We start from the raw sequence: 17,123 nt of genomic DNA, 5'->3' as shown, positions 1-17,123 counted from the left end.
TCCTCCCAACCACCTCCAGGTACTGAAGTCGTTCAGCGAGGGGCAGAGGCTCCATCACGTTCTCCACACCCAGTCCCCGCGCGGGCGCGAGAGTCGGGCTGTCAACCCGTCTTCCCCATGGCCACGCCCCAAACCCGGCCCGAAAAGGCGGGGGACGCCCCTGAAGCGGCTGAAGGAGACAGGCGAGGCCAGCGAGGCGTCTCACACACCAGACAGAGCAGCGCCATCAAGTATAATACAACAAAATGTTTAATGAGCAAATTCGTCTTAGCAAATATGAAACCGCCACAGAGAGGAGGAGAGGGGCAGGGGCCATGAGGTCCGGGGAGCGACTAGAGAGGAAAACCAACTACGTTAAGAAACCAAGGGGAGGGCTAGAGACCAAAGGGCGGGAGCTGCGGTCCTGGAAAGGGAGAGGGCAGGGCAAAGGGGCCGGACAACAAAATTCAAAATAGTTTGGCCATAAAATATAAACACGCTATGTTTCTACGGTGGGAAAGGGAAGAGAAATGGGGTATCAGGGAGGAGAGGCTGTTTTGGGAGAGGAGTTGTGGGGTCCCACCCCACCCTGTGTACCCCTCCCCACCCCGACCCCTTCCCTCTGTGTCTGCGGGTTTGTGTTTGTGTGGGTCGTGTGCACACTTCCCCAGTCCCCTTCCCGCCCAACCCCCACCCTCCCCACCCTTAATTGCTGCCATTCCAGTTGCTGCCTGCTGTCATTCGGCTGTCACTCCTCTGCCCATCATCTTCGGAGGGGGAATAGAGGGGGTGGGGTGGGAGGGGAAGACCCCAGCCCGGCCCCCGCCTGCCCCCGCCGCCTCTACCAGAAGTCCCGGCGGTGGTAAGAGTCGGGGTCACAGTACTTTGTGACAACCACTCTGTTGGCGAACTTGCGACCTGTCAGGCCTTGCATGGCTTTCTGGCAGTCAAACACAGAGGTGAACTCCACGAAGATCTGCAGAAGGAGAGGCGGGTTGTGAAGGCCGAATGGCTCCTCTGCCCTAGGAGGAGCAGTCTTCTTGCTCACAGCAACCAGTCAGCATGCACCCACACCCCGAAATCCGGGAGAGGGAGGGAGAGAGGGACTCACTGCAGGTCTGCGGGCATTTATTTACCCAATGTCCTCCAGAGCCCCGGGACCAAAGAACAGGAGAGCACAGAGCAGAGGTGTGCAGAGGCATGGAGGGTGAGAAAGAGCAGAAAAGCAGCTCCCCTGGGGAGGGGGGCACATACATGGTAATCCTGGAATGCCTCTACTGCTTCAAAAACTAAAATGGCTTGCAGTAAGTGTGGCAGGGCTGATGTAGAACTGATAAACTCATAAGCTAGTTTAAAACCAAGCTGCATGATTCCTGGTTTGGCCTCTGAAACCAACCAACTGTATAAGACATTTTTGACACAGGGAAACCAAAATGCGGACTAGGTAGGTACTAAAGATGATTTTGTTAATGGCATTGTAGTTAAAATAAAATTTTAAAAAAGTTGTTTCAAGCAGTTCTCAACCAGGCCAAGTGCACCCCCAAGTTACATGTGACAATGTCTACAGACGGTTTTGGCTGTCACAAAGCAAGGGGTGTACTGCTGTGGGCGTTTAGTGAGTGGAGGTAGGGGATGGGGCTCACCAGCACAAGAGCTACCACCCCCAAAACAAGAGCTACCAGGCCCAAAACAGCAGTAGCTGGGATACTACTGTGGATACATACACTGAAGTAACTCAGGTGAAACACGCCTGCTTTAAATGATTTCAGCAGAAAAGGAGGCTGGGATGGGAAGCTAAATATAGAGTTTACCAGTGACAAGTATAGGCAGCTGAAGCTAAGCTCTCGAGGACTGCTATGTGCAGTGTAACACGACTCTATGACATACCACTCTATCACTGATAGTCCTCTCTACCTCTGTGCTTTGTTTGAAAAGAATGGAAATCAGGTTTAAAAAACAAATACGGAACAAAACTACTCATCTCCTCACTGCCCCAAACCCAAGACTCCACTGCCTGCTGGGTGCTCATGCCACCTCTTGACCTTGACCCTCCCATCTGAAAACAGTGCCCAGGGCCTGCTCCACCCCCCATACAGGTAGTTAGCACGATGCATGGAAGGATAAATCAAGTTTTGTGTGTGCCCTGCCTTGCAGGGCACAGTGCCAGAGGCAGCGTGACTCAGTGGCCTGGCAATCAGGCTGCCAAGAACCCAACACCTGACCATGTGGCCCATGTCCTCTGAGGAAGGGGCCTAAAGAGCTGCTTTAACAGTTCAGGGGTAACACAGGTGAGCTTTAGCAGGGATGTTTAGCAGGGCACCTAACACTGGAGAGGTTAAGTGGTTTGTCGTTGTAACTATTTTTACAACTTTCCCCACTCCAAAGACAAGGCCAAACCACTTGCACACAAGGTCATAGAACAGCCAATTCCTGAACCAAAGTTCTGGGCCTGCTGCCTCACCGCAGGCTCTGGGTCCCTGGAGGGCTGTAGTAGCGGGTGTGATGTGTGTAGGAGAGGCAGGGAGGGCGTGGGGAAGACACCCCCACACACACACCTTTCCACAGCCAGGCACCTCGACGCCGTCCACAGGCCGGGGGATCTCGATGGACTTCACCAGCCCGTACTTGCTGCACTCGTCCCGCACGTCCTCCACGATCTCCTCATACTCCTCGTCGTCCAACAGCTCCTCTGGCAGCACCATGTTCATGAGACACAGGACCTCCGTCGGGTGGCCGCCCATCTGTACCTGGGAGCTCATCAGGCCCGGCACTTGCAGGGTCACAGGGGTCTGGTTTATGGTGCTCTGTGGGACAAGTGGGCAGGGACGTCACAGGGACACCCTCCATCAAGATGCCACCCCAGGAGCACCGAGCCCTGCCCTGGACGCCCCGCATCTGAGGACAGAGCTGAGGAGGGCCTGCCCCACCCCACCCTCTCCCACCCCCAAGCCCCCCTAGCCAATGGAAGATGACGTGCCGGGGGGCTCACCAGCGTGGCATTCTTGGCTCCCACACTCGCCCTCTGGACCAGCAGTTTCTTGTCCCCCAGCTGCATCCCATTCAGCCCCGCAATGGCCTGTGTTTGGAGGACGAGGGGTGGGGGTGCAGGGAAGAGGTGTGGGGTGTGGGGTCAGGGGTCAGGGGCCAGGAGCCCACCACCCCCCCCCAATACCACAGAGCCAGGCATTGGCGGGAAGAGGGGACGGCAAAGGGCTGAGAGCTTGGAAAGCCCCAGGCAAGGCCCCCTAGGCCAACCAGCCTCCTCCCGCCCATCCCAAGAAGGGGAGACCTCAGCGAGAACAGAGCAGGGTGCGGGGGCAAGGGTGGATTCAGCAGGGGCCCGGGGCTCACCTGATCCGTGACGTTGATGTCCACGTACTCACAGAAGGCGTAGCCCTTGGAGAGCCCGGTGGCACTGTCCTTGACCAGGTTGAAGGCCTTGAGAGGCCCAAATGATGTCAGCAGCTCTTTTACCTGCAGGACCAGCCACCATGCCATCAAGGTTTACTTGATCAAACGGAGGGGTGACGGTGGTGGGTGCAGGGTGGGGTGGTGAGGGGCCTACCTGGTCGTCGTTCAGGTAGTTGGGCAAGCCCCCGATGAATAGCTTGTGGGCAGAGTCTGGGACCACAGTGGACACAACTCCTGAGGGTAGGACAAAGGGACGGACTTGGATGCCCACCAAGAGGTTGTCACCGAACCCTGGGGGAGTGTGCAGGGAGAGGCCCGCCTTCCTCCCGGTCCGGTGACGACTGACAGAGAAAACAACCACGTCTCCCCCACCTGCCCAGCCTCTGAGGTTGCCTGGGCCTCCCTGTGGCAGACTCCAGTCCTGCCCGGGGCCACCAGGACTGGCACTCACACCCCAACCCACTGCCTGAGGCTATGCAACCTCACCCTGCTGGGGAGGGGTTTCAAGGACGCACAACCCCTTCCTGGTCACCAGCTACTTAATGGGATCTCCGGGCTGGTGAGGCCCCACGCAGCCTCCAGTCGCTCTCTGGCCTCAAGCAAGTACGACACTGGAGGGGTCTGCTGTGTCCCTGAGGTGGCCAGCTTATTCAGCAGTGTCCCTGGCACATAGTGAGGGTTGCACAGCAGGGTCCCGCTGGCTGAGTGGGTTTGGTGACCACCATGCGCCCGCCCCAATCCTGCCCTGTGCACGGAACTTCTGGGCTCAAAGACAAGTGCCGGCAGGCAGCTGGCTCCATGTCCCACAGGTTTCTTTGCCAATATGCCACTCTGTTCCTGTGAAGGACAAGGAGCCCCCACACCCTGTCTGGACAGACCCACCGCCCACCCCACCTGACCTGTTGCTCCTACCCTTGCCTTCTTCTGCAGTCCTGCACCAACCAGCCACCCTATCTCCTGCTGACCCTGGGGAGGTGAGCCGGGGTGGGAACTTGCCCAGACAGGGAGTCACCACACCCCTGGGAAGATGCCCTCCTCCCAACTCCCGCCCAGCCCCCCAGCACACGCATATCACCCTGCAGAAGAGCTGGCACCAACCCAGCCACCGTGAGCACCACCACCAAGCCCCACCAACCACGAGGCCCTCCCGTCCAAAGGGAGGAGCAAAAGCACCCTAGGAGCAGGGACCTTGGACCAGACAGTCCCCACAGGACAAGCACCTGGGTCACACTCAGTTTACACCTCAATGCTCTCCAAAGCCCTACCTGTAGTACAAGAGGGGTACACGGAGGCACCCAGAGGCAGTGCTAGCCTGACGTCATACAAGAGGGAAGGAGGAGTCTCCAGGACCCACTCACCCGACTCCACAGCAAACTAAGGGCTTTCCAGGGGACCATCACCTTCCCAACAGCAGACCAGGGCAGAGGTGACATCACCCCAGGAGGTGAGTGGCAGGGCCAAGTGAACCCCAGCTGCCAGCCCCAGGCTGGCACCTCAGGGAAGCCTAGAGGCTGAGGGTCCCCAAGACAAGTTCCCTGGGTTCAGGGGTGCAGCCCCACGAGAGGCTCCGCTGCACCCTGTGGGGAGCACACTGGCACCAACCACAGAGGGCACGTGGATGAGACAGTGTGAACAAAGGGTGTCCTTCACACAGGGCCTGAAGGCAGGCCCAGGGGACCAGCCCTGGGAGTAGGTGGCACTGCAGCCATCGCACACCCTTCGTGGACACTGGGCTCTGAAACCTCTGACACCCAACATGAGGAACAGGCCCCAAACATGCTGGATGTGGGCTGGCTCCCTGCTCCACACATCTGCTCTCAACCCCCCGCCCTGCCCCGACAACTGCCCCGGGCCCCAGCAACCAAGCAATATTGTTGTCTGCGCCCAGTGTCACCTCTGTGTACCGCTGGACCTCCTGGCATGGAAAACCCTGTTGAGGGAGGGCATGGGTGGAGCCCGCAGGCAGGAGCCTCCTGGAGGCAGAGTCGGACTCAGCCATGAACCTCAAGGAGGGCCTAGCAGCAGGCGGGTGAATTCACCAACTGCCAAGCTAAATTCACCAACTCAAAGGTCACTGTGCCTCCCAGCGTCCACACCCAGCTCTGGCTCTCCCTGCCCCCAGTTTCCATCTCGTCTCACGGACTTCACAAGGACCCACAGCAGCACTGGACAGGGGAGCTGACCTCAGTGTGAATGCATTTGGAGTCACCACCCCGAGGACATGCTTCTAGGTTCAGGTCTGTACCCTTTGCCCAGGTAAGGAAGCCAACTCCCAGATTCCTGAATTCTTCCCAATCAAGAACTGCTGAGTTTTATGAAATGTTTTTCCCCTTTAGTTATAAAATTGACTTACTTCCTATGACAAATAGAAAATCAAAACGCTAGGTTTATTACAAAAGATGCTCGACCTGCAGGTGGAATCCTGCTTCCTGCCATCCCCCACCAGATCCCAGAATGGAAGGGACCACGGGGCGTGAATGCCCAAGCCACCCAGAGAGAGAGGACCATTGATGAACTTCATACTGCTCAAGCTCCATGACAGCCACTTGGCAAGGACTTGGGACTAAGGAAGACGTACTACGTCAGCTGTCCTGCACCACGATGTCTCCGTCCACAAAGCACAAAGGGCAAGGGCGAGAGACAGTGCAGGGAACCCGCGGGGCCTCGCCCTAGAGCAAGTTAGTAGCGGCCACACATTGCTTCCCTCCTGGGCAATGCGACCCCAGTGCCCCCACAGTGAAAGCTGGGTGGTGTTTCCAGTTTGTGGGCCAAGGGGCCTGGCACTGCTCAGCTTGACCACTGCAGCAGGAGCAGCACACACCATGGGCAACGAGTGGGCCCGGCTGGGTGCCATAAAAAGTCAAAAAGCAGGCAGGGGTCTTGTCCTGGCTCATGTGGCTCAATCAGTTGGTGCGTCATCCCGTGACCCAAAAGGCCACAGGTTCAACTTCCTGGTGCAGGTTCCATCCCTGGTTGGGAACATTATGATTCCCACACATGCAAGGCAACCAATCAATGTTTCTCTCTCACACTGATGTTTCTCTCTCTCTCTCTCTCCCTCTCCCAACATGTCCTCAGATAAGGATTAAAAAAAAAAAAAAAACATTTAGCCCTGGCTGGTGTGTCTCAGTGGACTGAGCACTGGGCCTGCAAACCAAAGGGTCGCTAGCTCAATTCCCAGTCAGGGCACGTGCCTGGGTTACAGGCCAGGTCCCCAGTGGGGGGCATAAGAGAGACAACCACATATTGATATTTCTCTCTTTCGCCCTCCCCCTCTCTCTAAAAATAAATAAATGAGGTCTTTAAAAAATAAAATAAAATAACCCTGGCTGGTGTGGCTCAGTGGATTGAGCACTGGCCTGCAAACCAAAGGGTTGCCAGTCCAATTCCCAGTCAGGGCACATGCCTGGGTTGCAGGACAGGTCCCCAGTAGGAGGCGCACAAGAGGCAACCAAACGTTGATGAAAGAAGAGAGGAAGAGGGGAAGGGAGGGAGGGAAGGAAGGGGAGGAAGAGAAGGGAGGGGGAAAAAAAGAAGAGAAAAAAATAAAATAAAACAAATTTAGAAAAATAAAGTAAAAATATGTAAAATCTTGAAAAAAGACTTAAAAAACAAGCAGGGTCCGATTTGGCACAAGGTTCTCACTTGCCACCCCTTGCCACAAAGACTAACAAATGACCCCAAGCACACCTAGGACAGTGCCTGACACAGCAGCGGGGGGGGGGGGGGGGGGGGGGGGGGGGGTAGGGACGCTCCTCAGTAATTAGAAACAAGTTAAGACGCTGGACTTCCTGAGAACACAAAGAATCGCTGGAGCAGTTTGACCCTTAACCTAAGGGACTGGAGCCACAGGCGTGCAGCACGTAGAAACTCCTGAGGCTGCACACTCAGAGAAGGTTGGTGTGCGCAACACCTGGTTTCTCAAACAGCCAGAGGGGCACGGGTTTACTCGCGTTGTCGTAGGGACAGCACCGGGGGAGCTGGTGCCAGGCCCGGTGCCGATCACCGCCCTCTCTGGACCCCTCTGTCCCTGCCACTTCATGAAGGGAGGAGCTGACTCAGTTTCTGAAAGGTGTCCCCCAGGGTGAAGCTTCGGCCTGCAGAACCCCACGTTCCCACAGCCTAAGGGCCCAGCTACCCCACGCCCTGAGCATACCTGTGCTCCCCACGAGGCCTCAGCAGCACAGGCTCCTCCCGCCCCAGGGCTCCCCGCACAGGGCTTGAGTCCAGCCCACTGTCTGGTTCCGCAGAGCTCGCAAGCTCTCTGAAAGGTCACTTATGACATATGAACATTGCATAGAAACCCAAATGTCCATGTGCATAAATGTCAGAAAAGACGGGACACACCCATGGCCACTCACTGAGGTGGTGTCTGTGGCTGTTTCTGCACTGCAGCCGCGAGGCCGTTTCCAGAGGCCATGTGGCCGGCAAAGCCCAAAACATCTACTATCTGGCCCTTTACAGACAGAAGGGTGCCAACCCCAGGTCTGCAGTTATTTACCAGCCAGGGATGGATGTCAGTGAACACCCTGGGGGACAGGGCCAGCACACCAGAGGCCACAGAGACACAGACAAAAATGACAGAACACTGGGCATTGGGCCCCAGGACCCATGCTGGGAGCTTCACCTGAAAGGGAGGAACCAGCTCAAACTGGCCTAATCTTGCTTGTAACGAGGGGCCGAGTAGTTTTTGTCAGTCACACGTGTCACACAGCCAAAGCACGTACAAAGAGAGCTCTGACCTCCAGTGACACCCAGAACCAGGGACAGGCATAAAGGAACTCAGTCACCAGAACCCTTTCTGAAGCAAAGGCACTGCTGTCTAGGAAGGCCGAGTGCTGAGGCCCTCCCACCACAGCCCACTCACCTGCCTCGCCACTCGATCCCACCCACACCCTCCACAGGGAGGCGGGTCTGACCCTTGACTCCTGTCCCCTGGCCAGTGGACCCGCAATAAATCCTCTTCTTTTCTCAAAAGCCAGGTCCGTGGAACTGTGCACCAGAACGCGGACTGCTGACCAGCACATACACTTACACACCACTCCTTCCCCCCACCCCGGCCCCCGACTTCCCACAACACCTGTGCTCTGGTCCTGGCTCTGCCACTTATAGACTGTGCACCCTCAAGCAGACTGTTCGCCCTCTCTGGCCCCAGATGCCACCTGTGTCAAGCAAGCTTTGGGGAGCCAGAGCAGGAGACAAGTCCAGAGCACTCGCACTGCCTCCCCAGGCGGGACAGGACCCCACTCACCAGGCACATAGACCGACGGGTTCTCTGACATGCCAGGCAGGGGCTGGTAGTCGTGGGGCCTGCGGATCTTCAGCGACTGGCCCTGGAAGATGATGCCATCGAAGGCCATGGCCTGGGTGGTCTCATCCACTGAGCGGAACTAAAAGGAAGAGGACAGGTGGTGAGGGGCACAGCTGTACGGCTAGTCCAGCCCCCAGGGGCCTCTGGGATGGCAGGACAGTGAGGCTACTGCCAAGGTAGAAGCCAGAGCCACACACAGCCTGACCCACCAAGCACCCGCTCACCTCCAAGAAGGCAAAGTTCTTGTCCTGGTTAATCTGCACAGCCAGGACGGGGTTGCCAGGGGCCTGCGTCAGCCCCCCAAGGCGCATCTGGGCGTTGAAGAAGTCCATCATGGCCTCCTGCAGAGGGAACAGGAGACGGGGAGGGCGGGGAGGGGTGGAGAGAGGAGGGGAAGGGTGAGAGAGGGAGACACAGAGGGTTTGGGGGAGAGGGGAAGGGTCAGGGAGGGAGGAAGTTGGGGAGGGAGTAGTAGAATAGGGTGGGGATAGAGATCAGTAGCAGAAAAAGCAGAAGGGAAATAAGAGAATGGGGAGGGGCAGCAGAGATGGCCAAGGCCAGGAGGTGTGGGGTGAGCCCCAGGGACCCAAAGTGGCAAGGAGGAAGACAGTTCAAGGAAAGATGCAGGAAATGACGAGCACAGGGACAGGAAGAAAAACACACAACAGAGAAAACACGGAGACAGGCCACGTAAGAAAAAGCAGCAGCCGGTGGGCGAGGGGGCAACCACAGAGAGTAGAAAAGCAGCAGCACACGGGACAGGGAGACGGAGCAGGAGAGACAGTGGACAGCGAGGAGCGGAGGGACAGAGAGGGAGGGGGAGAGGGAAGGGCAGGGGAGGGGAGGAGAGAAGAGTGATGTGGAGGGATCTGGCCCTGGAGTCGGGGGCTGGTTCATCAAATGTAGCAAAGTGCAGGTTGAGAAAGTCAGAATGGACCTTACTTGCCTTCGCCGACGGTAGCAAACTTTTTGTTGCTACGAGGGATCTCAGCCCCACAATATTTCACTTTAAAGAGAAATGGAAACAACTCTTTGATCTCGGGATTCTCAGGGGTGGCACGGGAAGGGGTGGGGAGGGGGGAGAGGATTGTGGGGAAGGGGGGGAGGTCAGGGCCATCAATAATATCAAGAGCAGCGACGGGAGGCTGCGGGAGAGGATGGGGACAGGTGGCAGAGAGCAGAGGCATGTCAGAAACCGAGGGGCGTGCGTCTGTGTGTGTATGTCGAGTCTCCCTCTCTGTCTCTCTCTCCACACGGATTCGGATGCGTGCATTCATGGTTCGTAGGTAAGTTATGTGTGTGCTTGATCCCTGGGTTTGGAGGAGGTTGGGGAGGGGAGATGGGAGAGGATAGAGGAGGGAGGGAGGGCCACCCCCAGCCCGGCCCCTGGCTGGCTCAACTCCATCGTCCGTCTGGGAGGGGGCCGGGGGGTCTTGCAGGAGCAGAGTCTGACCCGTGCAGGTGGGGGAGGGAAGGAAGGGAAGGGGAGGAACAGGGGGAAGGAAGGGGAGGGGCAGAGCAAGGGGGAGGGCAGTACCTCAGTGATGCCAAAAGGGATGTTGCCCACGTAGAGGCGCCGGGCCTGTCTAGTCATCTGGCTCCCAACCACGGGCACCGGTGTTGGGGTCACAGCCAGGCCATCCGGGGTCATGGTGGGAAGGAGGGCGGTGGCTGGAATCTGACCCGCAGCTTCAAGAAGGGCAGAAAGGGTCAGTGGGTGTCAGGGAACCCCTGGACCTCTGCTCCCCAACCACCCCATCCCGGAGAGGACTGATGGGCCTATGGCTGAAGGCAGCCCTCCGAAGGCCTCGTCCCCACTCCACCTCGGGAGCTTCCAAAGGTAGAAGCCAGGACACCCAGGGCACAGACCTTACGCCCCCTCCCCAAGAACGGCGTTCTGCCTCCTCGCACACCCCAGCCCTCGCGCTGCAGAGCCCACCTTGCATGGCCTTGTACTGCATGGGAGTGATGTGCTCAAAGCCGGGTGGCGGCACGTCCCAGTATTTGCGGACCTTCTTCTTCTTCTCATGGCGGGGGGAGCGACTGGGGAGGGCGGAGGGGAGAGTGGGCAGGGCCACCTCAGTGTAGCCCATGGCAGGCCTGCCAGCCCCCCAGGCTCCCCTGGCTCCCCACCAGTAGCTCCGCTCTCTCCGGGAGGGAGAGGGTCTGGGTTGGGCTGTGCCCAGGCATGGGGATGGGCTGGTTTCAAGGCAGGTGCTTGGGCCAGGCTGGACGGGGCTGGGCAGGTGCACAAGGGCGGGAGGGGAAGGGGTGGACACCAGGGTGGAAGGGGCAGGAAGAGAAGCTCACATCAATCCACCGTGCTCCTCTTTAGCGCCTCTGGTCAAAGGTTTGCTGGGGGTGGGAGGGAAAGGTATGGGGAGGGGTGACTGGGGACCCTTGTCTTCCCCACACGCCACTCCCCCCACCCAGGGCACAGAGCCCCAGGGCCGGGGCAGGGCCGAGGTGAACAAGCACAAGCAGGCCCCCTCGGCCCTGCCATTCCCCACAAACCCCCACGCCAGGAAGGAGGAAGTGAGGATGGGAGGAAGAGCCAGACAGACCACTTTCTAGCTGGAGAAACTGAGCTGGGAGAAGGCAGGGCTTCACCTACCCCGCCCCCCCTCACCTAAGGGGGCAGAGAGAACAGAAGTGCACCTAGGGAGGGAAGAGGCATTAGAGAGCCGACAAACAACATCCCAAGGTCGACAAAGAAGGTGGCCTAGGAGGAGGTGCTGGACCTCTGAGATCTCCCCCTCCCCAGGAGGCAGAGCATAGCTCCCAGACTGCCCGCCAGGAGGTCAAAAAGAAAGGGGAGAAGAGACGGGCCCTAGAGTCAGGGAAGGCGTGGGGGTGGGCCCTCAAGTAGGAAACACAGAGTCAGCGCTTGTCTCCACCCTCACCTCCGTGATTAAGAACCTGCTGCCCCTACAACCCTCCAGGAACTGCAGGGAACCCCAAACAGGAAAAACTGAATTCCAGACACACGTGCCAAGGATCCCACCCAGATGGAGAGATGCCAGAGGCCGGGACACCCCACGCTGGCCCACCCATCCACCCAGCCAGGGGTCCCTAGCCTGGTACCTTCGTCGCCGCCTGTCTCGGGAGGCACTCCGCTGGTCCCGGTTGCGCCTATCCCGGCTCCGGCTCCGGCGCTTGCGGTCCCGGCTGCGAGAGCGGCTGTGACTGCGCTTCCGGTGACGGTTCTCCTTGTCTCGCTCTGGGCAAGGTGAGGGAGGATGAGCTGAGGTAGGACAGCCCAGCCCACCCACACACTGGGGGCCATGCCCCAGCCCCAGGAAGGCCACCCCCAAGGGGACAGGATCTGAAGGAGGAGGGGAGATAGCAGGCTGCCTGGGTCCACAAGCCAGTCCAGGGACCCTGGGGGACCCTGGGGATGGGAGCTGGTTACCTGAGGGGACAGGGCCTGGAGATGCCCCCGGGGTGTAAGATACCTGAGGCTGCTCAGGAGGAGCTGGGGAGCCAGAGAAGACAGAGGAGGCTGGCTCCTGGTCCCCCTCCAGGGCTGAGGGGCCTGACCCCAGGGTCGTCCCTGAGAGGGGCAGGGCTAGAGGCTGGGGAACCAAGAGACCCAATGATGTTTTCCTGAAGGGACCTGCGGCCCCTCAGGAAAGACGTTCTCAATCACCAGATGCACCCACAGCCCCACCATCGGGCCCAGGGTGAGGCCCCAACCAGGACACCCTCCCCAAGGCCCCTCCTTCTGCCCCACGCAGACCTGAATCCCTGACCACCCCATCCTGCCTCAAAACCAAGTCCACAGCGCTCCAGGGGCTCGGCCGCTTTCTCTGAAGGCCCCGGAGGCGGCACAGAGCTCTGCCCTCTCAGCAGAGCCACAGAAACCGCTCCCTACAGGCCTCGCTGCCTCAGAGAAGGTGCAGGCTGAACCGTGAGCGCAGGGAGCTCAAGCACAGCACTCTACCCAAGTTCCTGGGTTCAGAGACCCCGATTCCTCAACTACCCGTCAGGCCCCTGCCGGTGTACTGGTGAGCTTTGCCACGCTCCTGGGGACAGGAGAGCAGAAAACGCAGTAAGGAGAGGGCCTCACAGTGGACGTTAGTTCAGCATCATCCGCGCTGTTCTGTATTTACTTTTTCTATATTATCGCGTAATCAAGATAACTATAAACAGACCTGAACTACGGAGTCACCAAAACTCAGAAGAACGTGCTCCTAAGACAGGGAAAAGACACAGCAACAAACACCAGGATGCCCCTAAACCCAGAACCTGTGCTGCACATCTCACGTGCACTCACCACTCTTTGGGGAAGCCCTGCCGGGAGCCCAAGTGACAGAGAAACCGAGGCTCGGGGCACTCACATGTCTGGCCCAGAGGCCTAGAAAGCAAAGAAGTGGTGACGCCTGAACATGAACCTGTGGAGTCAGCAAGCTCAGTTAAGCAGCGGCCTGCACTCCCCACTCCAGCGTCTGGGTGGAACCACTAAGGACAAGGGTATTATGCCCTTGAAGGCAAGAAAGTAAAAAAGACAGGAAACACCAGGGGAGTTATCAAAGGGACAGCCAGGTAAGCACACAGGGACGCTGGCTCTGCCTTGTGAGTGCCCCTGGGGTCTTTCCTACTGCGGAGGCTCTCAAGCACACAGAGGAAGCAGTGGCGCCTGCTGGGTGTCTGGGAGGCACACCAGGAAATCAATGCTCTGGAGACACAGGGGCACTAGGCAGGGGGAAAGTCGGGAGAAGGCTGGCTCAGAGACAAAGATCCACAGACCGTCTGTGACAGACAGGGCGACACGTGGGCAGCTTCCCCTAACGGAAAGTCTTCCCCGCCACCGCCCCCCCATCCTGGGCACAGAGGGAGCTTTGGGTGTTCAAGATGTTGTGGCCAGCCACACCGTGGGAAGAGCGCTGACCCAAGGGGACGTGGGAGAACTGAAGGCCGAAAATCAAGGCTGCACGTAGACAAGAGCCTCCAAGAATGGCTCGCCCAGCTCTGCGGGCAGTCATCACAGTGGCGTGGGCCTTGCAGCCAGCCAGGGCTGGGCGGTGTCACCTCTCCTGCTTACCAACCACATGAAACCAGCAAGAAAAACTAACCCTTAGAAACTTGGTTTTCTCTCCTCCAGATGAGGGTCACTTCCAGCCCCGCCCACGGTGTATAGTGTGAGGACTTGGCAGAAGGATGTTTGTAAAGCGCCTTCCCCAACCATGACACCGTCTCTGAGTGAGTGAACTGAATACCCACCTCTATTCCCCACAGCGTGACATTACGCTAGGGACAATTTCACACTAAGAAAATTCCACTTCCTGGGCACCTAACGTATGCCAACCCACAAGCCACACACTTTGCCTACGTTACCCCATTTTAATCTCAGCTCTGCCTCTGACCAGGCCTGGGAAAGTTTCTAAACTTTCTGAGCCTGTTTCCTCCTCCACAAAAGGAAGAAAAGCCATTTCAGCCTCATGGGGCAGTTGCAAGGGTCCACTTATAAAAGCTGTGCAACGAGCTTACTGGCACAGTGCCTAGCACCGGCAGGCCCTCAGTCTAATTTAACTGCCGTTACTACCAGCCTTAGTAATTCCAGAATCCCCCTGACAGGCATGGCCAATTCCCCGTATGAAAACAAACAGGAACGAATGACACTGAAGTAGCACAAGGAAGCAGCAGAGTAGCTCTCTGAGCCCAGATACCTCTACTTCATGCACAGAAAGACAGCGCTGGGCACTCAGCAAACAGGCCTTTTTCCACAGGCACTGTCTCCTCACGCAGCCACCCCATCCTCAACTCCAGGCTGTGTTCAAAGGAGGACTCTGGCGCTCCTCATTCAGCCCTTCAAACACACGGTCAGTGTAGGCCTCAAGTCCCCCACTTTCCCTATTTCTAAATTCCTTCGTATCCAAACCGGAATAGTGAGACAAGCAGAGCTTTTTAACGTCGATCGGCTTTCCCAATTCCAAAATTTTTGGACTCTCTAAGCTGATGGGCACCCGCATGGCCCCTGGGGAGAGCCCTCGCTGCCCACCCTCCTCTGCGGTACCCAGCTGGACCAGAGCCCTTAGTCTTTCAGAGACTCAGTCTCCCCATCTCTATACGTTGAGATGATTTACAAAGACCCCAACTGTGGGAGCGGAGAAAACGTGGTTTGTCTCTTGAGGGCGGCAGGTGGGGGACAAAGACTCCCCGTTGCCATCACCGCCGCTGCCGCCACCGCCTGCTAGTATGCAGAACGTAGGCGTAGAGTTCCGACACGCGAAGAACGCACAGGACGCTCCGCTTTCATGAATGATCCCATGTCACATGCGGCGACCTAAGGGCCCTCACAACCAACAAGGACTCCTCGCGGGGAGGCCGCGGGACACGGCGCACGTGGCGGCCGCGCGGGGACAGCAGGGCCACTCCACGGCCATGCCCACGTGAAGTGGGGGGGGCTCGCAGCCGCCATTTTGGAACAAAGGGGGCGTGGAGACCCGGGCCGCGGACCCGGCCGGAAGCGGAAGTGCCGAGGCAGCGAGAGAAAAGTGGGGATGGCGGTATCCAATGTATGCCTATACACAAGCATATGTATACATTCTTCTCCGGTTAGTAAAATTAAGAATGCGCGAGGTGACAAGCGGCGGGCGCTCCCGGACCTTTACTGCTGCGCCGCCTCCGCGAGGGACCAAGGGCGGGGGGGTGAGCAGAACGAAGCACTGCGCGCATGCGTGCCGGCCTGCGCCTGCCGCCCCCTCCCCTCCCGCGCTCGGAGGCTAGCCGGGTAGTCACGTGAGCGAGGCGCGCGCCGCGAGACGGTGGGGGAGGGCGGCCGCGCGGCCCCGAGAGGAGGGGAAGCGAGGGGAAAAATGGCGGGGGACCACGGAGGAAAGCCAGGAGCCGCCCTGCTCGCCGCCCCGAGCCCCCGGCGTCCTCACCTTGTTTATTCTCGTTGAGCTGCCGCTCGAACTCGTCGAAGTCCGACATGCTTAAGCGGCCGCGTAGGGCCCTGTGCAGCTCTCTCCTCGCCTTGCCGCCCGCCCGCTCCGGCCGCTTCGGCTACTTCCGCCGCTTGCTTCGGCTACTTCCGGCCGCCTCCGGCGCGCCACCGCCCCCTGTCTAATAAAGCACGGACCGCCCGCCCCGCCCCGGCTCCGCCCCTCTCCCCGCCCGCCCGCCCGCGAGGTGCCCCTTCCCCAGAGCCTGGTCCCGAAGCGCGTCAGCTATTTCCGGATAGTAGAGTAAGGAGTTGAGCACAGCGGCTTTTGCTTATTCCGAAAACACCCGAAGCGAGCGTTTTTCCAGGTTCCCAGGTTGTCGTAACTTTTCGGAAACGAGCTCTTCAACGTTCGGGTGTTTCCGTAGATCCTCGCCTTCCACGGTGCCCAGCGGCAACCCCGCTAAGGGTTCGCTTCTTCCGACGATTCAAATGGTCCGTCTTTGGCCGCTCCTCAGGGGTTCCCCACTCTACTCCACCGGCCCTATCCGAAAAATCCGCTATTTCCGACAAGCCTAACCGTCCCGGGATTCAAGCACTTCCCGAAGGTTTCTGGAGCTCGCCCTCGGAATCAGCCAGGGATTAAGCCCGATTCCAACCCTCGGTTCTTTCCGGAGATTCCACTCGCTCACTCCTTCTCTCTCGCAACTTCGGCTCCTTCCGTCACCGCTTCGGGAAGGCCTCGCTCTTGGAGAAGGCTTCGGCTTTTTCCGTCAGGGCTTCGGCTCCTTCCGGCGTTGGGAACCGAAAAGGGAGGGAGGACGGAGACGAGGTGGGTCAAGGGAAGGGATATGGGGAAGGGGCGGGGGTACCGGTTCCCACCTGGCTCTCCCGGTGCGGAGAGTGTAGGAAAAGGACCGATCTCGTGGAAGGCCTAAGAAGGTTGCGCGAGGCAAAAGCAGCCAGCGGGAAGAAGGGTGCGCGCGGCCGCTGCGGAGGTTGGCAGCGCGGCTATGTGCGCCTGCGCAGGGTGGAAGCGTTGGGGCGCGAGATGGCTTTTTGCGCCTGCGTAGGGGTCGGTCTTTTGGCGAGGTTTCTCACCGCTCCGGGAAGGGGACGGGTTCTAGAGACCCCAGTACGCGTGCGTTAGCGCGAGACCTCTCCCTTCCTCCAGCCAAAGTTCTGAATTTCCCGATGGTTAAGCAAAGCCGCCGTCACCTGGTTGCCGTAGCAACCGCATAAGCGCTTCTCTTTCCTCCCGCCACGCAAGCGCAGCGTGCGTAGAGATCACTTCCAGGAGATCGAGAATTTCGCATTACCGCTTCCTGGCGGGCGGGCGGAAGCCTCCCGGTTACTCCCTTTTCCCCGGTGGTCGCCGCCTCTGTAGGTCACCGAATCCCCCCTGCTGCCGCCGCGCCTCTTGTCCAGATAGCCCAGCGGGTAGTGTTCACGCCTCTTTTCCAGAGCTCTGCCCCTGCGAGCTCCCGGGATACAGCTGCTTCTCTCCCTCCCTCCGCTGCCTCCGGGGGGCTAATT

General features: G+C 58.8%; 1 protein-coding gene across 5 annotated transcripts; it reads right to left on the bottom strand.

Annotated features, from left to right (window-relative positions):
- Positions 1-231: 231 nt before the first annotated feature.
- U2AF2 (U2 small nuclear RNA auxiliary factor 2) lies at positions 232-16,897 on the bottom strand. 5 transcript variants are annotated; one of them, XM_045203387.2, is made up of 13 exons: positions 15,589-15,811; positions 12,157-12,276; positions 11,786-11,921; positions 11,012-11,056; positions 10,641-10,744; positions 10,239-10,390; positions 8,926-9,042; positions 8,642-8,780; positions 3,545-3,648; positions 3,331-3,453; positions 2,957-3,055; positions 2,535-2,783; positions 680-955 (listed from the first exon to the last, which is right to left on the bottom strand). In XM_045203387.2, exons 5-13 carry the CDS (start codon positions 10,660-10,662, stop codon positions 821-823), a joined length of 1,140 nt encoding a protein of 379 aa, XP_045059322.1. In that variant the 5' UTR covers positions 10,663-10,744; positions 11,012-11,056; positions 11,786-11,921; positions 12,157-12,276; positions 15,589-15,811; the 3' UTR covers positions 680-820. The 5 variants fall into 5 exon arrangements, with proteins under 5 accessions (XP_024426093.1, XP_024426092.1, XP_045059322.1 ...); XM_024570325.4 differs by lacking the exon at positions 12,157-12,276 and having other exon boundaries at positions 232-955; positions 2,969-3,055; positions 3,545-3,624; positions 15,589-16,897; XM_024570324.4 differs by lacking the exon at positions 12,157-12,276 and having other exon boundaries at positions 232-955; positions 3,545-3,624; positions 15,589-15,808.
- Positions 16,898-17,123: the final 226 nt, after the last annotated feature.

Source organism: Desmodus rotundus, chromosome 12 (assembly GCF_022682495.2).
Source record: "Desmodus rotundus isolate HL8 chromosome 12, HLdesRot8A.1, whole genome shotgun sequence".
Classification (NCBI taxonomy): domain Eukaryota; kingdom Metazoa; phylum Chordata; class Mammalia; order Chiroptera; family Phyllostomidae; genus Desmodus; species Desmodus rotundus.
This window is presented reverse-complemented; position numbering and strand designations above follow the sequence as displayed.